At 52.9% G+C, this 25,467-nt stretch overlaps 1 protein-coding gene across 1 annotated transcript in view; it reads right to left on the bottom strand.

Moving 5' to 3' along the window:
• Nucleotides 1-2,912: 2,912 nt before the first annotated feature.
• MROH7 (maestro heat like repeat family member 7) overlaps nt 2,913-25,467 on the bottom strand; it is a 39,317-nt gene continuing 16,762 nt past the window's right edge. Inside the window, exons 12-22 of the mRNA XM_037162050.2 lie at nt 24,002-24,140; nt 21,749-21,939; nt 17,389-17,526; nt 15,567-15,681; nt 11,322-11,462; nt 10,412-10,594; nt 9,636-9,794; nt 9,253-9,375; nt 5,768-5,870; nt 3,709-3,771; nt 2,913-3,157 (exon numbers count right to left, since the gene is read on the bottom strand). Coding sequence (XP_037017945.2) covers nt 2,913-3,157; nt 3,709-3,771; nt 5,768-5,870; nt 9,253-9,375; nt 9,636-9,794; nt 10,412-10,594; nt 11,322-11,462; nt 15,567-15,681; nt 17,389-17,526; nt 21,749-21,939; nt 24,002-24,140 — 1,600 coding nt within the window. The remainder of the gene's footprint in view (nt 3,158-3,708; nt 3,772-5,767; nt 5,871-9,252; nt 9,376-9,635; nt 9,795-10,411; nt 10,595-11,321; nt 11,463-15,566; nt 15,682-17,388; nt 17,527-21,748; nt 21,940-24,001; nt 24,141-25,467) is intronic.

Below are 25,467 nucleotides of genomic sequence, written 5' to 3'. Positions count from 1 at the left end.
GAACCCACTTCACAAGTGACGATAGGGGAGGCTCAGAGAAAAAAGGTGACTTGCCCAGTGCTCTTTGACCCTTCCAACTCCAGACTACTTGGGGTCCTTGACCAGTAACTGAGCCTATTAGCCTCTGTTGAGCTTTGAGGCCACCTGGATTGTGATTATTGCAGCTACCATTTGTCAAGACCACCCCCAGACCTAGGTTCTTGCCCATGGAAGCAGCAGTGTCTCTGGCTGGAAAGGGCTGAGGCATGGGTGGGAGACCTTTGCGACTCACACTTTTATTTCCTTGTGTGATTTCCTTGTGTGATTTCTTTGTGTGCCCTATCCTCGTATATCAAATGTAGACAATAAAGCTGGCCTACCTTCCCCATAAGTCTGTAGGCCTAGCATGAGACTCAAAGGAGGTAATGCTTGCAATCATTCTTGGCAACAGAAAAGTCTATGCAAAAGGACCCATTTGCTACTCTCTCTTCAGCCCAGGATCCTGATGGCCTTGGCCTTATCATTTATCACAGGATGATTGTGTGGTCAACTTCTTGGGTCCCTTATCCCCAACAGGAGCTTAAATGTAGATGCCCCTCATAGTTGTGTCTCTTCCCACTCCATGGACTTACCCAGGGAATCTCCACTCACCATTGTATGCAGATGAGTCTCCAACCTGTTCCATCTCAGATCCCTCTGCTGAGCTCTGCCCTTGCACAGCCAGCCATCTGGCGGATGTCCCCAGTCATCCACCCAGAAACCTGGGCACCATCCTGGGCACCTTGGTCCTCCCCCCTTTATCCACCACCAGGTTCTGAAAATCCTCTCTCCTTAATCTCATACAGGTCTGATCATTCTCGTCGTGCCTCACTGCAGCCCAGCGCCCCCACCCTTCTCTGAAGCCTCCAGCTGGGTCTCCCTGCCTGTGCTTTTGTCCACACAGCTGCCCCCACCCGCTGCCCACCCTTTTGTTCCACTTCAAGTGAGCTCTCTACCACTCCTTTTTTCATTATTCCCTTTATGCCCCAGAACCAATTTGTGTCTTAATGGGTATTTATTTTCAGCTTGTACATGTTCTTACAAAATGCAACTTTTAGTACATACATTTTATTATTTTTTTACCCTCACGGAAGGATATGTTTGTTGATTTTAGAGAGAGAGGGAGGTAGAGAGAAACATCAATCAGTTGCCTCCCATACACACCCTGACTGGGGTTCGAACCCACAACCCAGGTAGGTGCCCTGACTGGAAATCAAACCTGCAACCTTTTTGGTGTCTGAGATAATGCTCCAACCATCTGAGCCACCAGCCAGGGCCATGCATTTTAAAAAATATATTTTATTGATTATGCCATTACAGTTGTCCTATCCCCCTCTTCATTCCCCTCCACCATGCACACCCCCTCCCCCACCATTCCCCCCTTTAGTTTATGTCCATGTGTCACAAGTTCTTTAGATTCTATATTTCCCATACTATTCTTGCCCCCCCATCTATTTTCTATCTACTGTCTATGCTACTTATTTTCTGTACCTTCTCCCCCCTTCTCTCTCACCCATCTCTCTTTATGGACCAATGGGAGGATTTCCCGGAGAAGTGTGCCCACGAGGGGAATTTCGGGGTCATGGGTATACATAAACTTAATAACTGACAAGAGACAGATTTCTGTTCAGAACGGCTACACTCACCTACCCTCCCACCAGCAGTGCCTGGGAATCCCTGTATCCCCGTGAGCAGGGAGCTTTCTGAAGCAGACGTCTGCCAACCTTTCTGCCCTGCTTGCCTCACTCCTCCCACCATGCCTTCCCGCTGCTCTGTGGATGACGTCTCCCTCCTTAACACAGCCTCCAAGGCCGCAGTGACCCACCCTTGCCCTCTACTTCCCTCCCACTGGGCTTCATTGTACCTACGTGTCTGCGCTTGGGCCTTGGCCCCATGTGTCCTGTTCTCCATCCACCCTCACCATGTGGTCACCTTCCCAAACCCCCTGGAGGGGAGCCTTGTCCCTGGGAAGTTTTTGCCAACACCCCAGCCCCAAGCTAGTCTATATACCTCACAGCCCCACGCTTCCCTTCGTCACAGCACTGACCTGCTGAGCTGTTGGTGTGTTTCTGTCTCTTATACTTTTATTAGACCAAAGTTTCCCAACCCTGGCACTTTTGATGGGGTGAATGATTCTTCCCCGGGTGGGGTGGGGGGTGCTTTCCTATGTATTATAGGACGTTTGGCAATATCACTGGCCTCTACCCACGGATGCCAATAGCGTCTCCTTCCCCAAGTCGCAACAACCAAAAACATCTCCAGACATTGCCAAATACTCCCTAGGGATCAAAAACCGCCCCCTTGTGGGAACCACTGCATTAGTATTTCCGTAAACTGCCCAGAACCTGGGGTTGGGTCTCATTCGTGTCTGTGTCTCCAGCATCCAGGGCAGACCTGGCCTGGGTTAGCTGCTCAGTAAATGCTGTCCAAATGAATGGCGACCAGTCGCTGCACGACAATCCGAGGGTGGGACTCAGAGGTTGGTGTTCTGGGATACGCATGATGTCATGGGGTAGGAGACCTCTCTGCTTTTCCTCCCTCAAAAACCACCCAAATCATCATCTTTTGTTCTTATGCTCTCCCTATGGGGGAAGGGAAACTGAAACATTTAAAGAACGTACTGTGTGGCCTTGAACAAGCCACTTCACCTCTCTGAGCCACAGCTTCCCCACTTAGAAAATGTGGACAAACAGCCCGTGCGAGTCTGTAGACGTTGCCTGAGTCAGCGACAAAGGCCGTGCTCTTCTCACAGGCTTGCCTCACAGAGCAGTGGCTGCTCCTGACCCCGGGGGCCCCTCCCACAAGGAAACACTCAGCAGCGAGAGGTAAGCCACGTGGCATTTACAATGAGCATGGCCAGGGCCCTGGCGTCCCCTGAGGAAGGCCCAGGAACATCACTGCTTCGGGGACGTTGTCCAGAAGTCCAGTGCCTGCCTGATCCAGGAGCGCTGCCGGTGGGAAGTGGGCAGGTCCTCACAGCTAGGGCTCCAGCGATGTGTGGTGGCCAGGTCACACACCCACAGGTCCCCATGTGGCAGGGACCATGAGTTCCGCCAGCAGCTGGCCAGTATGTTGTCCTGGGCCTGGGCCGCACAGATGCACACTGAGGCTTCCGGATCGTATCTCAAGTTTTCCAGAGCTGAGTCGTGGGAGGGAAAGAGGCCACTTGTGAAGACCAGGTCCCCACACGGGTCTCACACCTCATCCTTCCCCCTCACTTCCATGATATGGCTTAGGTGCCCTCTGCTCAGCCTCTCCTCAACTTACCTTCCTCCCAGCTCTTCAAATTGTTTACACTTCAAAGCCTGAAGCTAAATCTGCCTCCTCCAGGAAGTCTTCTTGGACCATCCCAGCCTGCCCTCAGCTTTTACGTCAGCTTTCCCAGTTACAAAGTTAATCTCCGCCACTAAAGAGTCTGAGATGCTTGCCCTGAACTAAAATGGTTTTGGGTCTGGTTTTTTCTGAGCCTTGTTTCTAAGACTATAAACTCCCCCGGGATGGGGCTGTGTCCTCTGTCTTGGTGACCCCACAGTACCTAACATGTACTTGCCTGCATAAAGACTAACACGGCTGAATTGAGCTGAGGACCCTTGCCTTGGGACCTACCCCTTTCCTTTTCTACGACCCACTGTGAGCCCACCCATTCTCTCACTGGCCCCTGAAATCTCACCAACACAGGGCACAACTTACCAGCTTTAACTTCATTCAGACACTCTTCCGTCATTACACTATCCATGAAGGGGACCAGGAACCCTTGAGCACAATCCAAGAGGTGAGCACATCTCCCTCCCGACTCTGACCCACCGCCATCCCACCCCTGGACCAGACCTCCTCAGGGAGGCTCTCTTTTCCCCAGCCTTGCAAATGAGGACACAAAAGGAGAACTTCTGTCCGACCCTGTGACAGAGTCCCCAAGAGGGGCCCTGGGAGAGGGGACAGGCTTGAAGGCCAGGGATGGCAGCGGAACAGGGGCAGGATGTGGGCTATAGCCAATGCTGATGGGCAGCCCCAGGGGGTCCCTTAGTCGGACTGGCCCTTAGTATCCTCACCTGAGACTGGAGGAGGGGCTACCTCAGCCGCCACTTCCCTGAGCAGTTTGAGCCACAATAACTCGAAAGACACTGAGTGCCTGGCCTACCTTCCAGGCGGGCAGGTGGCAGGGCTGAGAGCCAGGTCCTCAGCAATATCGTTTAGCCCTCCCCTGTTCCCAGCCCGAATGCCTGACTCCCAAAGTACCACCAGATCCTTAAATGGCCTCCACCTCATGGAAGGCCCTTCCTACACTTCCTTACCTGGCTAATTCCTATTTATTTTTTAACATTCAGGTCAACAAAGGTGCTCCTTTAGGAAATCATTCCGCCCCTGCCCTCAAGCCAGGTTAAGCATCTCTCTGGGTTCCCAGAGCTCCTGTGAGTTTCTCTCTGTGTGTACAGAGTGTTGTGTTTTATGTGTGATTTATGAATCTCCCACCAGACCAGGGGCTTCTTCAACTTCAGTGCACCGGGGAGGGGAGGGGCAGTCTCCCAGGGTCCTACAGCAAGTGCACAATTATATGCGTATATGCATTTTCCTAGGGAAAGCAATCCTAACTTTCTTCAGAGCCTCGCAAAAGATCAGCCACCCAAAGAGGCTGGAGTCACTGCCCCCCAGAGGGGGTTTGTCTGCAGCCAGAAGCTGCCGCTGCTCAGCTTGGTTCCCCCAGCACAGCCCCCGACAGAGAGGAGATCCCCAGGGTGTTAGACTCCAACATTTTTAGAAGTGATTGATTTGGAACCAGATTTACGAAGTAATGTCACTCCCTGTGAGAAGCAGGACCCCGCATTCTGAGGGGTCCCCCAGTCCTGGGCGTGACTCCTCCAACCCAACCCTGATCGCTGAACAGCATCGCCTCCTGAGAGGCTCTTTGTTTCTCTGGACTAAGCAGAGTGACTGACACAGAGTAGAGGGTCAACCACCATTGGCTAAATAAACCACTGAAGGGGGTCGTGGATGGTTGGATGGATAAACAACTGCAAATGAATTGAGCAAAGTCAAGGAAACATCACTTCACAAAGTGGGGATCTGGGACCATCACCCTCTCCAAGCCTCTTTGCAACAGTGTCTGTTGGTCCTTGGTGAAGGGTGTGTGATTATTTTGGGGGGAGGGGTGTATAGCTGGGAGAAGACATACCCAGCATGTCATCAGAAGGGTCCTGTGGGGGATTCTGGGAGAGGGGAATCTGCTATTTGTTTTCCCCACAGAGGCAGAGGTTGGGATTGTGGGGAGAATGAAGGTAACTAACATTGAGTGAGTGCCCTGAGATGCCAGCCTTCACATTAAAAAAAAAAAAAAATTTCTCATCCAGTCTGTGAAACAGGAGTTGATCCCCATCTCACAGATGAGAAAACTGAGCTCAGAAAGGCGGTCACGTAGCTGAGACTCAGCTTGACTTTTCCATTTCCGCAGTGGCAGGCTCCCGCCGGGCCTGGACCCAGGCTGCACTCCAGGTGGGAGACTACAGTTCCACTGTGTACAGTTGCCACAGTTGTAACCTGCACAAGGACTCCAGGCTGAATCCAGCCTGTGGCCCACGCAGTGATCTTTGAGAAGAGAAGAGCTTTCTAATCTGCACAGTGACTATCTGCTGGCCAACCCTCAAACCCAAGGGGAGGCACCCACCCAGGTGCCCAAAGGGCTGGCAGCTTTCTTCCAAGGGAGAAAGTCGGAGATTGCGCAGGGAGCAGGACTAGCTGTGCCAGTGTGGGTTACCTATGAACATGACTGAGGACTTCCGGAGGGAGGCCCGGGAATTCTTGGCGTACTCCAGGCTTTGGCTGAGAAATGTGAAGGCGCTGTCTTGGTGGGTGGTCACCTGGGACAGAGAGAACCCCAGGAGTGCCGAGCCCTCGCCAGGACTTGTCCACACCTCCTTGAAGCTCAGAGCGGTGACTCCGTCAGGCAGCGAAGCCCTAGCCACTTGCTTTCTAAATATCTCTCTGCCTGAGCCCCCAGAGGCCAGACTGCATCTTCTCCTGACTGATCACAATTACTTCCACGGTCTATCTGCCTTGAGTGTCTCTTCTTCCAACCAAAACTCTAAAATGCGAGTCCATCCTGAGGTGAGAATGCACCTGGCACACAAGGGACGTGATCAGTAAGGGGACAGGTCTTACCAGGGTGAAGGATGTAAGATGCAGAACAGTTGGGAATAAACTGAGGAGAGGGGAGGGTCTTAAAGGCCCTTAAAAGCCAGATAGGAACAGGGCATACTTATGCTTTAGAAAATAGGAAGCCAGAATTCATTCTTGATAAGGCTATAGCGAAGCAATATTTTGGGCAAAATCATCTGACAGTAGTATTCAGGATGCATTTGGTCAAGTAGAAACTAAGCAGCAGGCATCTTGCTAAGAGGCTGTTACGGGAAATGAAGAGAAACCTGATCAGCTCACTCCGCTGTTGACAATCCGCACATCAGGGAGTAAACTCCTGGGCACGTTGCAAAGCCTTTATGGTCATGCTCCTTCGTGGCCTTAACTTCTGCACCACCTCTGCCTGCCGTGCACATTATGCGCCAGTCCCAGGACGTAGCCCCGCTCGCCTCAGATCTGTGTCTGGTATAAGCAACTGCTCCAAATGGCAGTGCTCTTCCCTCTCTTCATCTGGTGAGTCCCTCTCACCCCTTGAGCTCAGCTCACGAGCTACCTCCTCCCCGAGGCTTCCACAACCCTCAGGCAGAGCTGATCCCACCACCCTAGATGTTTCTGCAGCATCTGGCACAGTCTTTGTCATAGCACCTATGACATTGTGCTGTAATTATTCACACCATTTCCTCCCCTGGATCCTTAGCTCCCCAAAGAGAAGGAACCATCTCACTCAACCCAGAAACCCCAGTACCCTGCTCAGGACTTGGCATGGTGCAGGTGCCCAGAAAGTGTTGGATGGATGAATGAATGAGCAAGTGAATGAATGAATTTACGAATAGGTTACCAACCCCTTCTAAAGCTAAGGCTATAATTTGACCTTCTCATGAACAAAAGTGTTGACACCTACAGACCAAAGAAGATACTGAGAATCCTTCAGGATCTAACGCAGAGGTCACAAGTTGGCAGCCCACGGGCCACAAGTGGCCAGCCAAGCAGTGACCGGCACAGTGCTTTAAGCAAGCTAAACTGATTGCTGATTAATGTCTTATAAAAATTTGGGTTTTGCCCTGGCTGAATAGCTCAGTTAGTTAAAGTGTCTTCCCAATATGCCACGGTCGTGGGTTTGATCCTGGTCAGGGCATATAGAAGACTCAACCAATGAATGCATCAATTAGTGGAACAACGAATCAGTGTTTCTCTCTCTCTCCCCCACCCTCAAATCAGTAAAAAAAAAATCTGAGTTTCTAGCTTCTCTTGTGAAACGAGAGGACCTGGCAGGAGTGGCTGCACTGTGAGCTGAAGCGCTCCACCTGGCTTCCAGCCAGGCCCAGGCCCTGCAGGGCGCCGCAGGCACTACCACTGCCACGTCACTCAGGATCACATCCACCCGTCCCTGGGCCCTGCAGGTATTCGAATTAGTGCCCTGGCCACACACTCCCTCCAGGGCATTTTCTCTCTCTGGAAAATGATGGTAACACTGTTGAACACTAGGAGAGGAGATCTCAGGCATTACTGACCTCTTCTCAATCTCTTACTCCATATATATTTGGTAGGTTGGTTTGGGGGGTGCTGGCATGCCCTGTCCAATCTCTCTTCAGGTGTGAAAAATGTATTCCCCCAGCTGTGGGCACTGCCTTGGCTGAAGAAAACTGTTAACCCAAGGTCATGTCCCTTCCCAGGGTGGCTGCCATGTCCCTTCCCAGGGTGGCTGCCGTCCAGACATGAGGATGTGAAACCTGACCGCAGTCCTCGATTTGGGGAATCTCATGCAGCCCTCCCTGAAACTACACTGAGGCTTGACTCCTCCACCCCTCCTGCTCCTTGACTTCCCTTCTGCAGGGGGTTAACCCCAAGGGCGCTCCCTCATAGCCCCGTACATGCTAACCAACCTCTGTCTTAGAGTGTGCATCCAGGGGACCCCTGCTGTGACAATGGGGAAGGTAATGGGGCCAGATGACAAAGCTTCCTAAATGTTATGCAGAGGTGCTGGGCCAAACCCTGTGATGCAGGACTTTACTGCCTTAGGATGTTCTCAGGTGTTACCTAGAAAGTGGGTTCTGCAGGGTCAAATAAGTTTGGAAAACCATGCATTTAACAACCATAAAACATATCCTTAGCACAGAACTGGAATGAGCCGATGGCATTGCAAATACCCAAGAGGAACAAGACCATGCAGTATTTCCCAAACTCATTTGTCTCAGAACTCCCTTTCTCCCCAGCAGGGCAGATCCTACACAGAACTGGTGTCACAGCCCTGGCGGGTGTGGCTCACTTGGCCCAAGTGCCAGCTCACGAACCCAAAGGTCGCGGGTTCTGTGCCTGGTCAGGGCACAGGCCTAGTTCTGGGCCCAGGCCTGTCACAGCACATACAAGAGGCCACCGACTGATGTTTCTCACATCAGCGTTCCTCTCCCCCTCTCTCTCCCTTACTTCTCTTCTCTTTAAAATCAGTAAGTTTGTCCTCCAGTGAGGATAAAAAAGAAAAGAACTAGTGTCAGACAATACACCCTGGATTTACTGTTGTCGAAAAGGGAGCCGATAAAGCCCTTTCAGCGAGATAAGCAGATGTGTGCTCCAACCAGACCACTCTGGCGCCTGAGTGGGAAATGCATTGGAGAAGATGAGATTAAAGGCTGGGAGAGCCGCTGGATGGCTAGACCCCTGTCCCAGCTGAGAGACATCCATGACCTGAACTAAAGGCAATGACAGTTGAGGTGGGGAGGGTACAACAGATTCAGGGGTGTTTAGGGGTCAGAGATCGATCCAATGTGGAAGGTGAGGGAGATGAGAGAGACTAGAGGGATTCTAGGTTTCAGCTTTGGGGACCTAGGGGCCAGAGCCCTGCTGAAATGGGGGGGTCTGTAACTTCAGAAGGACAAGCTAAGACTGCAGGCTCATGGTTCAGCTGGGGGAGGTGCCTAGTAGACCACTGGAAAGGGAACACTCGGAGTGAGGAGAACAGTTAGAGTTGGAGATGAACATTCAGGAGACAGCAACTCATGGTTAGCACTGGAATGCCCAGTCAAGATGTAAAAAGAAAGCAGAGGAAAGGAAAGAATTGCCCACCCCAACATACTCGTAAAGAACCACTGGGGTCTTGGAAGCACTCACAAGGTAGTTGCAGATTTTGGCCACCGTCTGCTGCTGGCCGTCCCAGGGCTTCTGGCTGTAAGCTTTCTTTGGCAACACCCATCCCATGAAGCAAGAACAGCGGAAGAGGGTCTTCACACAGAACTGAGGACCAACAGAAAGAGAATACCAGGGCTGTGGAATTCCAGGACAGCCAGAACATGTTCCAGAAGAAAGTCTTGTGAAACTGGATTTTGGAAAATCAATTCCTATTTTAAATGTGCACATGAAGCTGGTATTTGGAAGAGGAATCCTGACACGGGCACTTTTGGAAAATAGACTTTTCACCATAGTTGTTAGTGAGTCTGGGTCAGTTTCCACAAAGAGAGAGGCGCCCACAGGGCCAGGCGCCTGTGCACACTCACCCGGCCCACCTTCCTGTTGCCCTCTTGCATGGTCAGCAGCAGGGGAACCAAGGCGCTGATCAGCTGCTCCTCCACGGCAGGGGTGCGGGTCGACGACTGCAGCTTCTGGACCACCTTGCCGTACAGGTTGATGCTGGAGGAGCGTACATCTTCCCGAGACTGGGACAAATGCGGAGGCTCAGGCACACTCCCTCCTCCAGAAGGCAGCCTGGGCCTCTGTACCTCACATGGAGGCCCACGACCTTCCTTCCACTCATTCTGAGTGGCCCTCCAGGCTCAGGGCAGGGGGGGGTGCACAGAGACAGAGAACAGCAGAGGCCTCCTGGTAGGGCTGATCTGGGGCTGGGGTGCCCTCACCAGAGCCTAGTTCTGGAGCTCCTCCCACTCTTCCCAGCCAGGCCTCCTGCTTGCTCAGAAGGTACCTTAGTGCCAAGTGTTGGAAAATACCCCCCTCTGCCAGGACCAATAAAAAATGCACCTCCTGTAGGTAGACCAATAGCAATGAAGCAAGTCTCTGCAGAGACGTGATTATAAAAGAAGCACTCCCTCCATGCAAGCCAATTAGAAGAGGACCTTTCTCTATGCAAACCCATTACAAAAAGATGGGGACCAGTAGAATGAGGAATGAGGACCCCTTCCGCTGGGCTGACTGGGCCCTGCCCAACTGCCAGCGGGCCATGGAGGTATTGCAGCCTGCAGGGTAGTAAAGAACCACCCTCCATGTGCCATTCCCCACCCCCCCACCTACCACCACCCACACTCAAGGGGTTCCTTACGTCACTGAAGTGTGGCAGCAGGACCTGCAGCATTTCCACACAGACCGAGTTGTCGTTCAGTTTCCTCCGGTCCAGCCTCTTGAAGATGGTCTTGAGGTTGTGGCCTGCCTCCATCACCAGCAGCCCATCCACACACTTCAGGCCCTTCACCATGAAGGGCAGGAGAGCCTGCACCTTGGCGGTCTGTGGGACAGGAGCGTTTGGATGGGGGCTCCTATCTGGGCTGACAGGTGGGAGACCGGCCTCTGCTTCGCTGAGGACAACGCAGTGAAACGGGTCCCACTCCCAGGCCTTTGCTTCTGCCACCCCACCTTCCCAGAATGTCCTCACTCAAGCTCCTGCCGTCCCCAAAGCCTCCTTTGGCCTTGCTGACTCCTTCCTGGCCTGGACACCTGAAGCCCTTTGTTGCCTACTCCCTTCCTTATATTATTATTAGTTAGCTTTGGAGTCCACATCTTGTCACTTCATTATTTATATACTTACACACACACACACACACACACACACACACACACACACACATCATGAGCTATAACAGTGCCTGGTAGAACAAAACAAAGCACTTTAAAAAATGCTAATGATGCCCCGACAATCCCAGCCTTGGTTTCCAAAATCTGTACAACAGTAATAGTTACCGCCACCTCCAACCCCTCTAGACACACTGCCTTTAGGGGGTCATTGTGACCCTAAACTATTTCTTTTTTTTTTTTTACAAACTATTTCAAAAAGAAGAAAGTAACCAGGGAGTTATTAAAGGCTGTCCTTTTGCAGAGGGGCCACTGAGGCAGGGAGAGAAACAGGGTCTCATTCTGACTCCAGGCACCAGCATCTGCAAGGTGTGATAGCCAGCTCCGTCCTTCCTGCAGCCCAGGGCCCAGCTGGGCTGGGCTTTCCTCTGCTCTCGGCTCACCTTCTCAGTCTTGTGGGCCAGGATGACCAGGCCTCGGATAGATAGAACCTTCATGATGGGGTCATGGTGATTCAGGCCTTCCGCCATTCTCCCCAAAGAGTATTCCTCAGGGATCCGTCGCACCTGCTCCATCTGGAGGAGCTGAGGGAGGAAGGGTGATGACGGCCTGGGCCGAGGGCACAGGCCGTGGTCCGGGGCCCCATGCACCCGTAGCACACACTGGATGAGCAGGGGCCGAGCATGGGGCCCGAACGACCACTGCCCAGGCAGCGCTATCTGATGCCAGCCACGTGTTGAAGCCTGAATTTTCTAGTAGCCACATTAAAACCATGGAAAGAAGTGGGAAACATTAACTTCAGTAATACATCTTATTTAACCCAGTATATCCAAAATATTATCATGTCAACATGTAATCAATGCAAAAAATTGATGTATTTCACACTGAAACCTGGGGTGAATTTTATACTTAGAACACAGTTCAATTCAGACGGCTGCGTTCCCAGGGTCGACCAGCTGCCTATGGCTGTTGAATATTGCATGGGACAGCCTGGGATTGGTTAGTGAAGCAACTGGCTCTCTGTCACCACCCAACACTCAGTGGTGACGGCCCTTGGCCCTGTCCTTTCTGCCCACTCTTCCCCCCCCATTAGTTTATTTTGTTCCTTAGATTCCTCTTATAAGTGAGACCATATTGTATTTGTCTTTTACTGACTGGTTTATTTCACTTAGCATAATATTCTCTCCTTTTTTTCTTTTCTCTCCCTTTTTTCTGCCCCCTCTTCTCAGTGAGCACCCCATTCTCAGGATCTTGACTGCTGTCCCTAGGTAAATGACACCTGAGTCTGCACCTCCACCGCAGCCTCTATCCGGAGCTTCCAACTTGGAAAACCAACAGTTCACCACACACTTCTCCCCGATGTCCAGCACCCCGTGTCAGAGCTGAGCATGTCACTACCCAGCTCAGAGCCCCCATTCCTCCCCATTGCCTTTCACTGCCAACCCTAATGGCTTTGAGGCCTCATCCATGCCTGCCTGCCCTCTAGCCACACTCTTGCCATCGACCAGCTTCTCACCCAGCTGCACACTGTTCAGGGAATGACCCAGGCTGTGTTGTCCCTTTGGGTGGGCAGGGTGCCCTTCTACCAGAGAAGCACCTGCCTCCACTCCAGCCCCTGCTTATTTTGCTGGGCCTCCATCCAGAACTCGGCCCCTGACAAGCCATGTCCAACAAGGCCCCAGGCCTCACCTAGGCTGCTGGCTCCCTTCTCAGGGTCCCCTGGAGCCCCAAACATGGAGACATTAGGGCTCACATCTGCTAATGCATCTGTCTCCCCTCTCCCATTTCTGGTTTCCTGGAGGACACGAATGAGTGCTTCTCCTTTGGGTCCCTGTCACCTAAGAATATGTGCTTAGGGGACACCTGTTGCAGGAAACATGACATTTGAATCCTTTCCTTATTAGAATTGCCCTTCCCCCTGTGTCCATTGAAGGGTTAGCACCCCCACCCCAATCCTTGTCCAAGCCCCAAACCAGGCATCACTCTCCTCTCCTTCCTCTCCCCAGCCCACCCTCCCCACTCACCACGACCACGGTCTTCATAAACCCTCATAAACCCTCCTCCTACCTACTCCCTTGCCCTGTATCTACTGAGACTATTGAGACCAGACCATGTGTCTATATAATGAGAACAGAGAACTGGGGAGAGGGGCTCCTGCCCATCCACACAGGATACTCAGGCCTGCTCTACACCAGGTTCTGTGTTGGGCAACAGAGATGCAGAAAAGAGTAATGATAATAATAGCAACAACAGAGCTGACTCACAGACAGCACTTCCTGGGTCCTGGCACTGTTCTGAGTGCTTTGTGCAAAACTCACTGAATCCTCATTGGAACCCTGTGAGATGGGCAGTTCATTATCCCCATATTGCAGGCGAGGAAACTGAGGTACAGACAGGTTCAGTGATTTGCCCAAGGTCCCACAGTTCCCTTGAGGAGTTCCCAGCCACTGAGAGAAGCAAGTACATGCAAGGCAATCACAGCACAGAGTCCTGGGGAACCAGGGAAGAACATCTGAGCTACACCTAAGTTCCACAGTGCACGCAGCAGGCCTGGCTCTGGCCAGGAGCAGGCTACCTCTTCTGGGGAGCAGGAGAACCTAGGGGAGGACTCTTCTCCAGGAGGGAGTGCCACTGCTCAGGGTTCCAGGCAAATGCTGGGAAAGGTTAAGTCCAGGGTCCTTGACTTTATAGTGAACATGAGAGGATCCCCTGAGATCTGGCAAGGTCCAGCTTCCCGCCCCCTCCCCAAAGAGCCTGTGTGGCAGCCACTGAAGACTAAGGTTGACTGACTGCAATGGAAGAGCCAATCAGGTAGACCCGGTCTGAATCTCTCTGGCTGCCCTGGGTTGTGTGACCTTGAGAAATGCCCTTTACATCACCTAAGCTTGAGCATCACATGTCCTCCTTTGCAGTGCTGCGGTGCAGATTAGCGGGGTAACTAATATATGAAAGAGGTCAGCACAGTGTTTGACACATAGTAGGCCCTCAAGCAATGGCACTTGCCCTTTTCTCACCAGGGCCACGTGGGAAATTAGCAGTAAGACCATGCTCATCCTCCTGGAGGTGACGTGATCTGCTGGTGCCTGCAGACCAGGCAAAGTGTCCGTTCAGACCCTCACTTGTCTGTTTCATGTCCACATCTTGGAGCCCTCCCAGGACTGGGGCTGGGGGTATAACACGAACATCATGTGGCCCCTGCTCCGCAGACTCGCGGTCCAGAACAGGACTTTTGGAAAGGCAGCAAAGATGCAAGGAGCACCTATAACACCATATGGCCTCCTGTCCCTCTGGCAGACTGCTTGCCTGTCAAGGCCTGTCTCAAATGGCACCTCCTCCACGAAGCCTTCCTTAACTGAGCCTCCTGCCTCTGAGCCCCACTGTACAGACCCTGGTGATGGGCCTGACCTGCTTGGTCAAGAGGCACACAGGGGTAGGTTAAAAGAGTAGGTTTTGCAAGTGTCCAACAACAGATGAGTGGATAAACAAAATGTATACACAAACTACGGGATATGATTTAGCCTTAAAAAGGCGTGAATTCTGGCCCATGCTACAAAATGGATGAGCCTTAAAAACATTATGTTAAGTGAAATAAGCCAGGCAGTGTGTGATTTCACTTATACAAAACCTCGAAAAGGCAGTTCACAGACAGAAAGTAGAACGGCGGCTGCCAGGGGCCAAGAGAGGGGGGATGGGAGGTTTCAATTTGGGAAAGAAGATGGAAAAGCTCTGGAGAGGGACTGTGGTGACGGTCACACAACAATGCGGATGCCCTCAACAGCCCTGCATCGCGCAGTTAACAATGGTTAAGTGGTGACTTTTGTGCTGTACATGGTGGGCAAAGGTCAGCCTACTTACCTCCCCCACACTGTACGTATTTTATTACACACACACACAGAGTGTTTTAAGAACCCAGATGTCTGGGTTTGAAGCCTGGATCTGCCACTTACCAGCTGCGAGGCCTTAGGAAAGTTACTTAAATCTGTGCCTATTTCCCCCTCTGAAATGCGGGCGTGGAACAGTATCTGTACTGTAGGATTGTGCGAGGATTGCATGAATCACTATGTATAAAGCTCTTAGAATGTGCCTGGAAGATAGTAAGTGCTCAGGAAATGTTTTGTTATCTTAAGTGAGTCTCCCTGGCCGGGTCTGACCTTATCAATCTTCTCCTGACTCATCTTGCCCCAGTACTCCCCCCCAGTACCCACGTGCACACTCACTCAGCTTAGATGGCACTTGCTCCAGGAAGCCCTCCCTGATGCCCTCCACCTCAAATATCTGTTCTCCCACCACAACCTGGACTGCCTCTATCATAGTGCCCATCGCTCTGTGGCACCCAAGTTCCAATGGGGGTGTCCTCTGTTGTGCCAAGAATTCACTGAGGGCGGGACAGAGTCAACTCTAGATTTATATGCCCAATCTGGTGCCTGGCACACAGAAGTGCCCCAAAAAGGATGGCGGTTGCCTGGGGAGCTAAGGGGGTCTGAGAAGAGTGGAATGAGCTGAAGGAGTGGAGAGAGGAGGAGAGAAGGGAGGGAAGAGGGAGCTCTTCATATTCAAGAGAAATCGCGTTCATGAAAGACTGTAAGCTGTTAAGTACTATTTGCACAGGAGCAAAGACCACTAATGTGAACTGAAGCCTATGCTCAGGGAAGGCCGGGAGCAGCCCCCACCCTGCACCCGGTTGGTACCTCTACGAAGAAGGCGGTGGCAGTGATCTTGTGCTTCTCGTCGCCGCGCTCCAGGAGCGGGATGAGCAGGTAGAGAATGCGGCACAGCTCCTGGCAGGAGTAGTGCACCATGGCCCTGTGGGTGGGGAAGGGCGAGCAAACCCTCAGGCTGGGTGGGAGTCTGGCCGTGACACTCAAAACTACGGACAAGCCAGGGTCACCTGGGTCTCTGCATTCCCAAGATCTCCCTCCTAGACAGGACCTCAGAGGCATCCGTTTAAATACTTTATTTTACAGATGGGAAACTGAGGCTTAGAGTGGGAGAGTGACTTGCCCAACAGCACAGGGCAAATCAGCAAGACAGACGTGCGTAAGACCCCCCACCGCACAGGACCACTGCAGCAGGAAGAGACGGGAGACCGTGTGAGGACCCTCCCACTGAGCACCAGGCAGCAGCAAGGGCCTTCCCTGTTATCACTGCATTTGGTGCGGTTAGCATCCCCGTTTGCACAGACAAGGAGACAGAGGCTCCGAGTGTAACCTGCTCTGGACCACAGAGCTGGAAAAGCGGCAGGGCCAGAGCCCCAGCCCAGGTCCCTCCACTCCAGCTGCCTTGTCCATTGTACCCAGTCAGTGGTTCTCAAAATGTGGCCCCTGGATCAGCAGTATCAGCATCCCTGGAGATTTGTCAGAAACACACATTCTCGGGCCCCCACCCCAGACCTACTGAACCACAAAGTCTGGGAATGGGGCCCAGCAATCAGTATTTAAACAAGCCTCACACTGAGTGAGCTCAGTGTGGCAGCTATGCACAGAGACTGGAGTAAGGCAACCCTGGTTCAAATCCCAGCTCCGTCACGAGCTGCTTGACTTTGGCAAGTCACTTAACTTCTCTGAGCCTTGGTTTCCTCATTGGTAACATTGGGGTAACAGGAGTGCTATTTCATCAGCCACAGTGAGAATTAAATGGAATAATCCCCATACACACAGCTCTTTGCATGATGCCTCAAGCATAGTAGGTGCTCAATAAATATGGTTGTATCCTGAGACCCCAGGGAGACCCCACCCTGGGCATTTGGTGCAGGACTAAGAGGCAGGCTTTCCTGCAGGAGTCAAGGTGCCCCCTCCCAACCCCTTGGGAGGCTGTGTGGTGGCGATTGCAGGGAAGAGCCCTGGTCTGGGTCAGCAGGTCATCCCCCAGCTTTGCTGCTTCCCGGCTGTGTGGCCTTTGGTACATAACTGCCCCTGTCTGGCATCCTCTGCATCAGTAATTCCAACCCCAGCAGGCAGCAGAGCGACAGTGAAAGCCAACCTGTGTGAACACTGACATATGCCAGGGGCAGTTCCAAGCACTTTACTTAATCCTCACCCCAAATCTTGGATGTGGGTCCTATCATTATTTCCTTACTACTGAAGGGAAATCTGAGACACAGACCAGGAGTAACTTACCCTGGGTCACACAGATGGGAAATGGCAAGCTGGGGTTCAGACTCAGGCAGACCAACTCCAAGGCCACACCCTGAACTTCTCAGCCATCCCATCATTTCTGTATCATGGTGGGTATTAAATTCATAACGCAGTGAGGAACGGTGCTTTACAAGTAATCCAAGTGTCTGCAATTGCCAGGCACTGTGATAACCACAGTTTGCCTTCGTAGGGTGTGCGCCGTCTTTCACATCTGTATCGTCTGCCCACGGAGGCAGACGGTACTCTGCTGGTTTTAGAGAAGAGGTGATGGACTGAGGCGGGGTTTTGCCCAGAGACATGCAAACCCCGGTCTGTCTGAAGATGCCGAGGTCTCTCCCCTCCCTCTGACCCCTGCCTCGGGGGTTCCTGGCCTCACCTGGCCAGCAGGGACACTCCTCGGTGGTGGTTCTCCGCCTGCTCCATGAGCTCCCAGCCGCCCTGGTCATCCAGAAAGGTGGCTTCGTATGAGCAGCCCATCTTCAGCAGCAGGGTTTTCACCACTTTGACCACCCAACTGCCAAGACAAGGGGGCTGAGACCTCACGTCACCCCGCCCCCGGCAGGCCAGGCCTCCCTCCACCCAGGCCTCTCCCGCCACCAGCTCCCATCTGGCCAGACGAGCTCTTCTCTGCCATGTTATTTGTTAGCTAGTGGTGTTCAATGTACCCACAAAGTGGCTTTTTCACAAACAGTTCTTAGCTTTGAGAACAAGAGAGTAAACAGAAGCAGAATTTCCCTCCCTTTGGAGCTGCTGCTTTTCCCCTGAGCTTCTTACTGAATGGGGAGGTCGGAGCCGGGCCTCCAGCCTCCCAGGCCCTGCCTCGGTCTTGTCCTCCCCCACATGAAGCCCATGGTTGTTGGGCAGTGCTCTGTGGGCCAGTCCTTTCTGCTCATCCAGACAGTCTCCTGTCCAGCCCTGAGTCCTTCATTCACTCAGGACTCTTAAATAGCGAGTCCCAAATCTTGATGCATAACAGAAGTCCCCAGGGAGCTTGCACAGCCCAGAGACTGATCAGGCTGGGCCGCCGGTCTGTGCTTTGCAGCCCTGGGTGAGCTGGAGAAGCCCCGGGATGAGCGAGCAGGAGGAGGGCACTGCCAGGGACTGGCACCCTCCTGCGTGCCTGGCCCAGACTGGCTGTTCACAGGTACATATTCTATATGTGTATGTATGGACATATATACACATTTATAGGTGTGCATGGGCGTATAAACCTTTATTAAAAATGGACAGTGTGTGTGATAAAGTTTACATTTAAAGTTTTCCAGGAAGCCAAACCCTTGCTCTAAGAGTTTGTGACGCGGTTTCGCGGACACAGTTCAGGTGGTGCCGAAAGCCGAGGAGTGTTCCTGCTCCCAGACGAGGCATCGAGGCATTTTGGAACTGAGGTAACATTCAGGAGTTTGCTCTTAATTTTCGTGTTTTCGGCCAGTGTGAAAGTCGAGCTTCTCCTGAGTCCAGGGCATCTGGAACCACGCAAACTCTGTGCCGATTCTCTGAAACAGCCCCTCAGCGGCGCCGCCTTCAGAGTTGCGCACATGCGCGCGCGCGCACACACAGTGGGGTGGAGGGGCGGGCTCCAGGTGCCGCTCACCCTCAGCGCCCAGGGCTCAGCCTTCCCGACTCGCCCGTCCACCGTCCTCACTCGGCCCCCACCTTCAACTAAAACAGAATGAGCCACCTGCGTGTGCTCTGGTTACGTGTCTCTGTCTCTGCTGGTACTTGGTCACCTTCTCATTCATTGGGTTGGGGACAGCGTTGACCTTGGGACTCAGAAGCTCCACAGGAAACGACGTGACTCAGAGGTTTCAGACAGTCATCCCTGCGGCCAATGAGGAATGCAGGTTTAGGCCAAAACCTCCGAACACAGAGCTGCGTCATTTGTAGTTTGTCTTCTCCCATCTCACCACTGTCTCGATAAGGCTCCAAAGTTTAACTGGAACAATCTTCCCCGTCTCCCTTCCTCCCCACCTCACTCCCAAAGATGCTCCTGTAGAAGCCTGTAGGAGGCCAGCCTGTGCTGCTTTGTAAAAAGGCAGAGATGCACCACTGGGAGAAAGCTGCAGGGTGGGGGTGCATTTCCTTCGGCTCCCCCAACACCCACTCTGCAAACTTCACCTTCATGGGGAGGGCTTGGCTTCCCCAGCAAGCGGAGCCCCCTGTTCCGCACTGGGGCGGGTGGGGGTAGGGGGGTGCCAGGGTAGGGAGCAAGGCTCCGGCCCCGAGCTGCTTCAAATCCGGACAGGACGCACTGTCAAGCTGCACCTGCGGTGTCCAGTCCAGCAGGACACTCCCTCCCTCCCCCCGCAAACCCAAGTCTGTGTGACGGGGCTGGTGCCCACACGCATCGTGCCCACCCGCCCCTCCTCACGCGGTGTGAAGGCCTCTGAGCACTCGGAGCTCTCAGTGGAGCTTTCCCATTGCATCGCCGGAGGCCGAAGCACCAGTGACTCGGGTCCACGCCCTCGTGTCTCAGTTTCCTGCAGCCGCCCCAACGAATCACCACATGCTCTGTGGCTTGAAACAACAGGAACGTATTCTCTCCGTTCTGGACACCGGAAACCCAAACTCCAGGTGTCAGCAGGGCCAAGCTCCCCGTGAAGGTCTAGGAGAGAGTCCGTCCTGTCTCTCGCTGCTTCTGGGGACTCATGGTGTCCTTGGCATGTGGCCGCAGCACTCCAGTCTCTGCCTCCCTTACGTGCCTTCCTCTCTGTGGGTGTCTTTTCCTCTTCTTATATGGACACTTGTCATTGGATTTAGGACACACCTGGTTAGTCCAGGATGACCTTATCTCAAGATCCTCAATAATATCTTCAAAGACTCTTTTGTCGAACAAGGTCACAGTCAGAGGTCCCAGAGGTGCACATATCTTTTGGGAGCCACCATTCAGCTCGCTCCACCCAGGTAGCATCTGTGGCTTTTCTGGTCCCCTTCAGGGTGGCACTGGCCCACCTCTGGCTTTTCTGTCTCGGAAACCAAATCCCGCGAGGCGGGGGTAAGGGGGACGCTCCCTCCCAGCTCCGAGATGCCAGCCTCAGCTGAGTGGAGCCCTCCGTGCCAGGAGTTCACACCTTCACTCAACAGCCGAGAACGCCTCTGTGACATGTTCCTCTTCCTCCTCGTCCAGTGCCCCCTCCACCTCCCTGTGATTTTGTTTTCCCTCAAGCCCACCCGCGAGGGGCAACACCCTCATGGTAGCACCCGTGAGTGCCAGGGGAATGAGCACCAGTGTCCTCTGTGAGCACCATCCTGTTCAGGCCTCACCACACACCTGCATGTAGGAGTCACCCCGTTTGATAAGCAAGGGGACCAAGCCACCAAGAGATTAAATTAGTTTACCTGAAGTACAAACCACCAACTGATGGAACCATGACTCAGATCCAAGCCCAGCTGCACAATTGCCCACCTATGCCCCTCAAAGTGCACCTGTGTGGGCATAACACACAATAGGAGCCAAAAAGGAAAAAGCTAACAAATTGTAACAAACTACATAAATTTAAAATTTCTGAAAGGCAAAAACAAGATGAAACAAAACAATAAAATGGTTGCAGGTCAAGTAACAAATTAGAATACTAATGACAAAGAGTAATGTCCTTATATACAAAGAGCTTTTATGAATAATTAAGAAAATTCCCAACAGTTTTGTATCAAATTGGGCAAAGGGCAAGAACAGGTGGCTCACAGAAAACACAAATAGCATCTCAACCTCAACTTCACTCATGATAAGAGAAATGCAAACTCAAATTGCAGCAAAATACCTTTTTTTCCAGTTTTCAGATTGGCAAAGGTGTAAATGTTCTCTACCACACTGTGCTGGTCAACGTGAGGAGATGGACGCTCACACACTACGGGCCACAGTGCCCTTGTGGGGGGCAATTTGGCAACTCTGTGGCTTTAGGATGCATTTCAATTCCACTTTGACCACTTCCCTGGTGAGGAACACTTTCCACCACACGTTCCCGTCCCACCTTACTGTTTGGGTTTGGAAACCCTTCCGCGCACCATCCTACGGCCAGGAACTCCTCCTACGGATACAACCGTGCAGACGCGCAGACGGACATGCGAACAAGCAAAGCAGGGCAGCATCACGCGTCATTGTGAAGAAGTGCAGAGTGCTTAGATTAAGAGCATACCTGCTGAAATAAATTATGCTGTATTGAAAGTTTTTGCATGGAAGTATTATGCGGCTGTTAAAAATAATGACCAACTTTATGTATAATGATCTCCAAGATATAGTGTATACTAAAAGCAAAAATGTGTGACCGTGTAAAGTTCACAATCCCGTTGGTATGTAAACAGAGAAATGAGCATGCGCGCTTATCTCAGTGCACCGGCTCCGGCCCCGGCTCCGGGAGGGTGCGGAAGGACTCCATCCTTCTGGGGAGGGTAACTCGAAAGAGGAGGAAAGGAAAGTCACTTTTAAGGTCTTCTGAGCTTTTTATCATCTGTGTACATTACCTACTCTGACTAATAATTTAAAGTCAGATGGCTGGGTCTTAGATAAACCCCCAGGTGGAAGGCTGATTCTCTCCTGCAGCCCAGCGGACTCGCCTGAGCAGAGTGCAACACACAGCAAGGCTCACCACCAGTGGTTGAACAAATGACTTGCTCTCATAAAAGTGTGCTTCTGTTTTCTCTTCCAGTCTCACAGCTACTTTCCATTGGTCGATGGCCCTAAAGACTTTCCCAAAGGCCCTTGCAGGCTGGCAACCCCTGAGCCAGGGATGGCAAGAGCATACCGCACAGGTATGAAGGCAGAGGGCCTTGCGTCCTTCTTGGCATCCTTGCAGGAGCCCACGCGGCCAGACAGGTTGAGGCCGATATGGTAATGGACCTGAATGAGCAGGGCCAGGAGCAGCTGGGGGTAGATGCGCCTCACTCGGCCCAGGCAGCTGTTGACTGACAGGAGCTCACAGAGTCCGCTGGCTGCCTGGGGGCAAAGGAGGGGTGTGTGGGAAGTCCTGACCCAGTCTCACAGCATCCCTGGGAGGGGAGGGGAGGGGAGGGGAGGGACCTCTTCTCTCTGAGGTCAGACCTGGATCTTTGCTCTACTCAAAGCCCAGGTCCCCCTCCACTCCCACTCCCTACCCTGGCTCCTGGCTCTGTGGGTGAGCCCTGCGCCAGAGCAGTTACAAAAGCCTGTCTCTCTGGCGTGGACACACCCCTGGAAGGTCATGTCATGGTGGTCGTCTTAATCCCACTGTGCCAGTGAGGAGACAAGCTCAGAGGGGTGACTGGACTTGCCCAGAGCGGCCTAGCCCCTGGGGGGCAGAGCTGGGTCTTGAACCTAGGGTCTCAGAGATGGCAGTAGTGGGCCCGGCCTCTTCCTCTTTTGCACCACAGGCTCACAGACTGCAGAGGGCACCTGACGGCTCTCTACTTTGGGCCATGAAGCTAGGCTGTCCTCGCTGCCTCCCTGTGGGCCAAAGCCTGGGTTCAAGCCTGCATCCCAGGCTTGAGCAGGAGCCAGGGAGGACTCGGCCTGGACTCCATGTCCACCTGCCTCACCCACCTTCCCCCCGCACCAGCCCTCCCGAGTCCCGGGAATCTGGCTTTGCCGGCATTTGTCCCACCAGGTTCCCAAGCACCCAGTTTGCACTCACCTCCCCGACACTGCAGCTTCTCTGCCTACATTCCACTCTGGCCCTGGCCTGGGCCCGCCCTCACACTTGGCCCACCAAGTCCTCTCCAACTGGCAGGACCATGTGGGGGCAGGGAGGGGGCAGTGATGGGCTGGGGTCACAAGACCTGATGGCTCATTCTGGTTCCACCACTCCTGCCCCTCAGAGTCACCACCCTCCATAAAGTGAGGTTATGCTCCTTGTCCAGCTGGCCCCACAGGTGTGGGGACAGTTGAATGACGGAGAAGGGAGAAGGCTTCTCAAGAAATGGTTGAAATTCGTGCCACCACACAGCTGGCCCATTTAACTGTGAAGTGAAAGAGCACGTGGCTTGTTCCCGTGGACATAAGTGACAAACTGCGGGCTGGGTGAGCACAATAAATGGCACGTCTTTTTGATGCACAGCGTGGGAACCCCTCTCCCGTGCCCTCCCTCACTCTCCTCTGCAGGTAAGACAGCCAGGCAGGGGTTATCGCTGCTCACTGTACAGGCCTAAGCAGAAGGCTAAAGAGGGGAAAGTGGCTGCATGAGGTCAGAGAGGCAGTGGCAGAGCTACGATGAGTCCCCCGGACTCAAAGCCTTCACTCTTCTCCACGGCCCAAACTAAAGACTGTGTCCAAAGAAAACAGTCTGTGGTGGAGAGAAGAGTCTCTGGTGATGTGCCCCAAAGCTCTGCTCTTGGCTTAGTCTTGCTCAGAGGGTTTATTATTACCACGTGCTAAGAATGAGTCCAGGCTGCTTCTGTGCGCAAACTAGGCTTGTCGAACAAGGAGCACCAAAGGGTGACTGGAGAACATGCTGGAGGAGTCAACGAATGCCCACGTCGGGAAGGGCAGGGGGCTGGCACCTCATTCACAGAACTCGGTGCTGGGGGAGAGAGGCACAGAGGCCTGATGGCAAAGCACGGGGTTTGGAGGCCAGAGATCTGGGTCTGGGTCCCCGCACCACCACTCACTGGCCGAGTGCCCTTGGGCGAACCGGGGACTGTTGCTGAGCAGGAGCACCGTCCTCTGCAGAGGATAACCCCATCTGCTCCTCCCTTCCCCACATCTCTGGTTATTTGCTTCCCTCCTTCAGAGTCCCCAGAACTTATGAGTATGATTGGCACAGAGTAGATGCTCAATAAATAATTGTTGATTATATCTGTTCAAAAATTTTGAATATCTACCATGTGCCAAGTAAACGTTAGCCGTTTACTATTCCAGGCTGCTGATGGAAGTGTGAGGAGCAGTGCTGTTGCATCATGGGTCACAGTCAGGAGCCGACAGACAGAGATGAACCCAAGGCCACACAACTCCCGGCTAGCAGAGCAGTGCACCAGAAACTGGGTGTGTTGAGCCCAGCAGGAGGGGGAAGGGGAGAGGGGCTCACCGCTAGGGGCACGATGGAGGCCCTGCCCTTCTTGGTGACAGGCTTCTCCTTCAGGCTGTTCAGAAGCAGGTCCAGGAGTTCTCGGACATCGCAGCTGGGCTTGCGCAGTATCAGCTGCCTCCACATCTCCGCTCCATTGCTGGGAGTTCAGGGGGAAGGTGGTTAGTGGGGACCAGGCCAGGGGGCCAACCCTGCCTCCCTCTGGTGTCCATGTGTGTCCTAGCAAATTTCTGGGATGGTCTAGAAAACACTCCCTATGAGGCAGGGGGCTAACAGTGATAGAAAAACCTATTTATTTTCCTGGTATTATGCCAGGTGCTTTACATGCAATTTATTACTTCTGCAAATATTGAGCAACTGATGTCTGCCAGGCACTATGCAAATCTCTGGGGATACAGATATGAACAGATATTTAAGACACCCAAGGTCACTGAAGTCTCACAATGACCCTGGAGGCGGGTCGTTATTTCCATTTCACAGATGCAGAGTTGAGGCTTAGAGAGGTGAGATCACTAGGCTGAAACGGCACATCTAATGAGTTGTATTGTCAAGAAGCGACTCGGTCTGATGTCCCAAAGCCTGTGCCCCTTCCCCTAGGCCCAGGAGCCCTTTGGGTCCTGGATCCTGCACCTGTCACGTAATATCAAGGAGCCCATGCTCCTGTCCCTCAGAAGGCAGCACACCAGGCCGGGGAAGGCAGCTGCACAGGCGGCAGGGGCCTGCGGGCACTCTGACGGGCCGGCGCACTATAAGGTTAACCCGACCCTCTCCCCTCCCGCATGAGCTGTTTGACCCTCCCATTAACTTTCCAGCTCTGTTCCCTGGAAACCTGACAAAGAGAGTATGTCAACTGTGTTGCTAGGGTAATATCATTTATGGTAAAAATGACCCAATTGGTAAATTGCATCTGGGCTGGGAGGAATTATAAATTAACTATAAGAACCGATGGGGACATTGCAGCATTGAGCTTCCTGGGGTGACTGGGCATGTCCCTGTGGGGACCCTGGAAGCAAAGTCTATAGAGTAATTTGATATAAGAAATACTAGTTCCTGTGAGGCCTGAACCATCTAAGCCAGGGCAGCTTCTGAACCTCTCACCTGAGAGGCCCCAGGGACCAGCTCTTGGAACCAGGGCCAATACTAGGATAAGGAGAGTGAAGCATCCAGGGCACAAAATTTAAGGAGTCTCTCACTCTCAGGCTCATACAAGCACAGGCTTATCCCCTGAGAGAGAGGGCCTCCTTAAATTTGGTTCCGGCTCTGTCTGACTATCTCCAAGGGCTGCTCCAAGGTCTCCTGCAAAGAGGAGCTAGCTCTGTGGGCTGCTGCAAGGTCTCCTGCAAAGAGGAGCCCCTGACACCTTCCTGTCCTATCTCCTGAGCAACTCTGAGGCCCCTGCAGCCTTGACAGCCTGAATGGTTAGTGGCTCCAAGAAGAAAACCCTCTGGTGGGCAGTGCAGTCACAT

Source organism: Artibeus jamaicensis, unplaced genomic scaffold (assembly GCF_021234435.1).
Source record: "Artibeus jamaicensis isolate MK-2021 breed Jamaican fruit bat unplaced genomic scaffold, CSHL_Jam_final scaffold_1019, whole genome shotgun sequence".
Lineage (NCBI taxonomy): Eukaryota > Metazoa > Chordata > Mammalia > Chiroptera > Phyllostomidae > Artibeus > Artibeus jamaicensis.
This window is presented reverse-complemented; position numbering and strand designations above follow the sequence as displayed.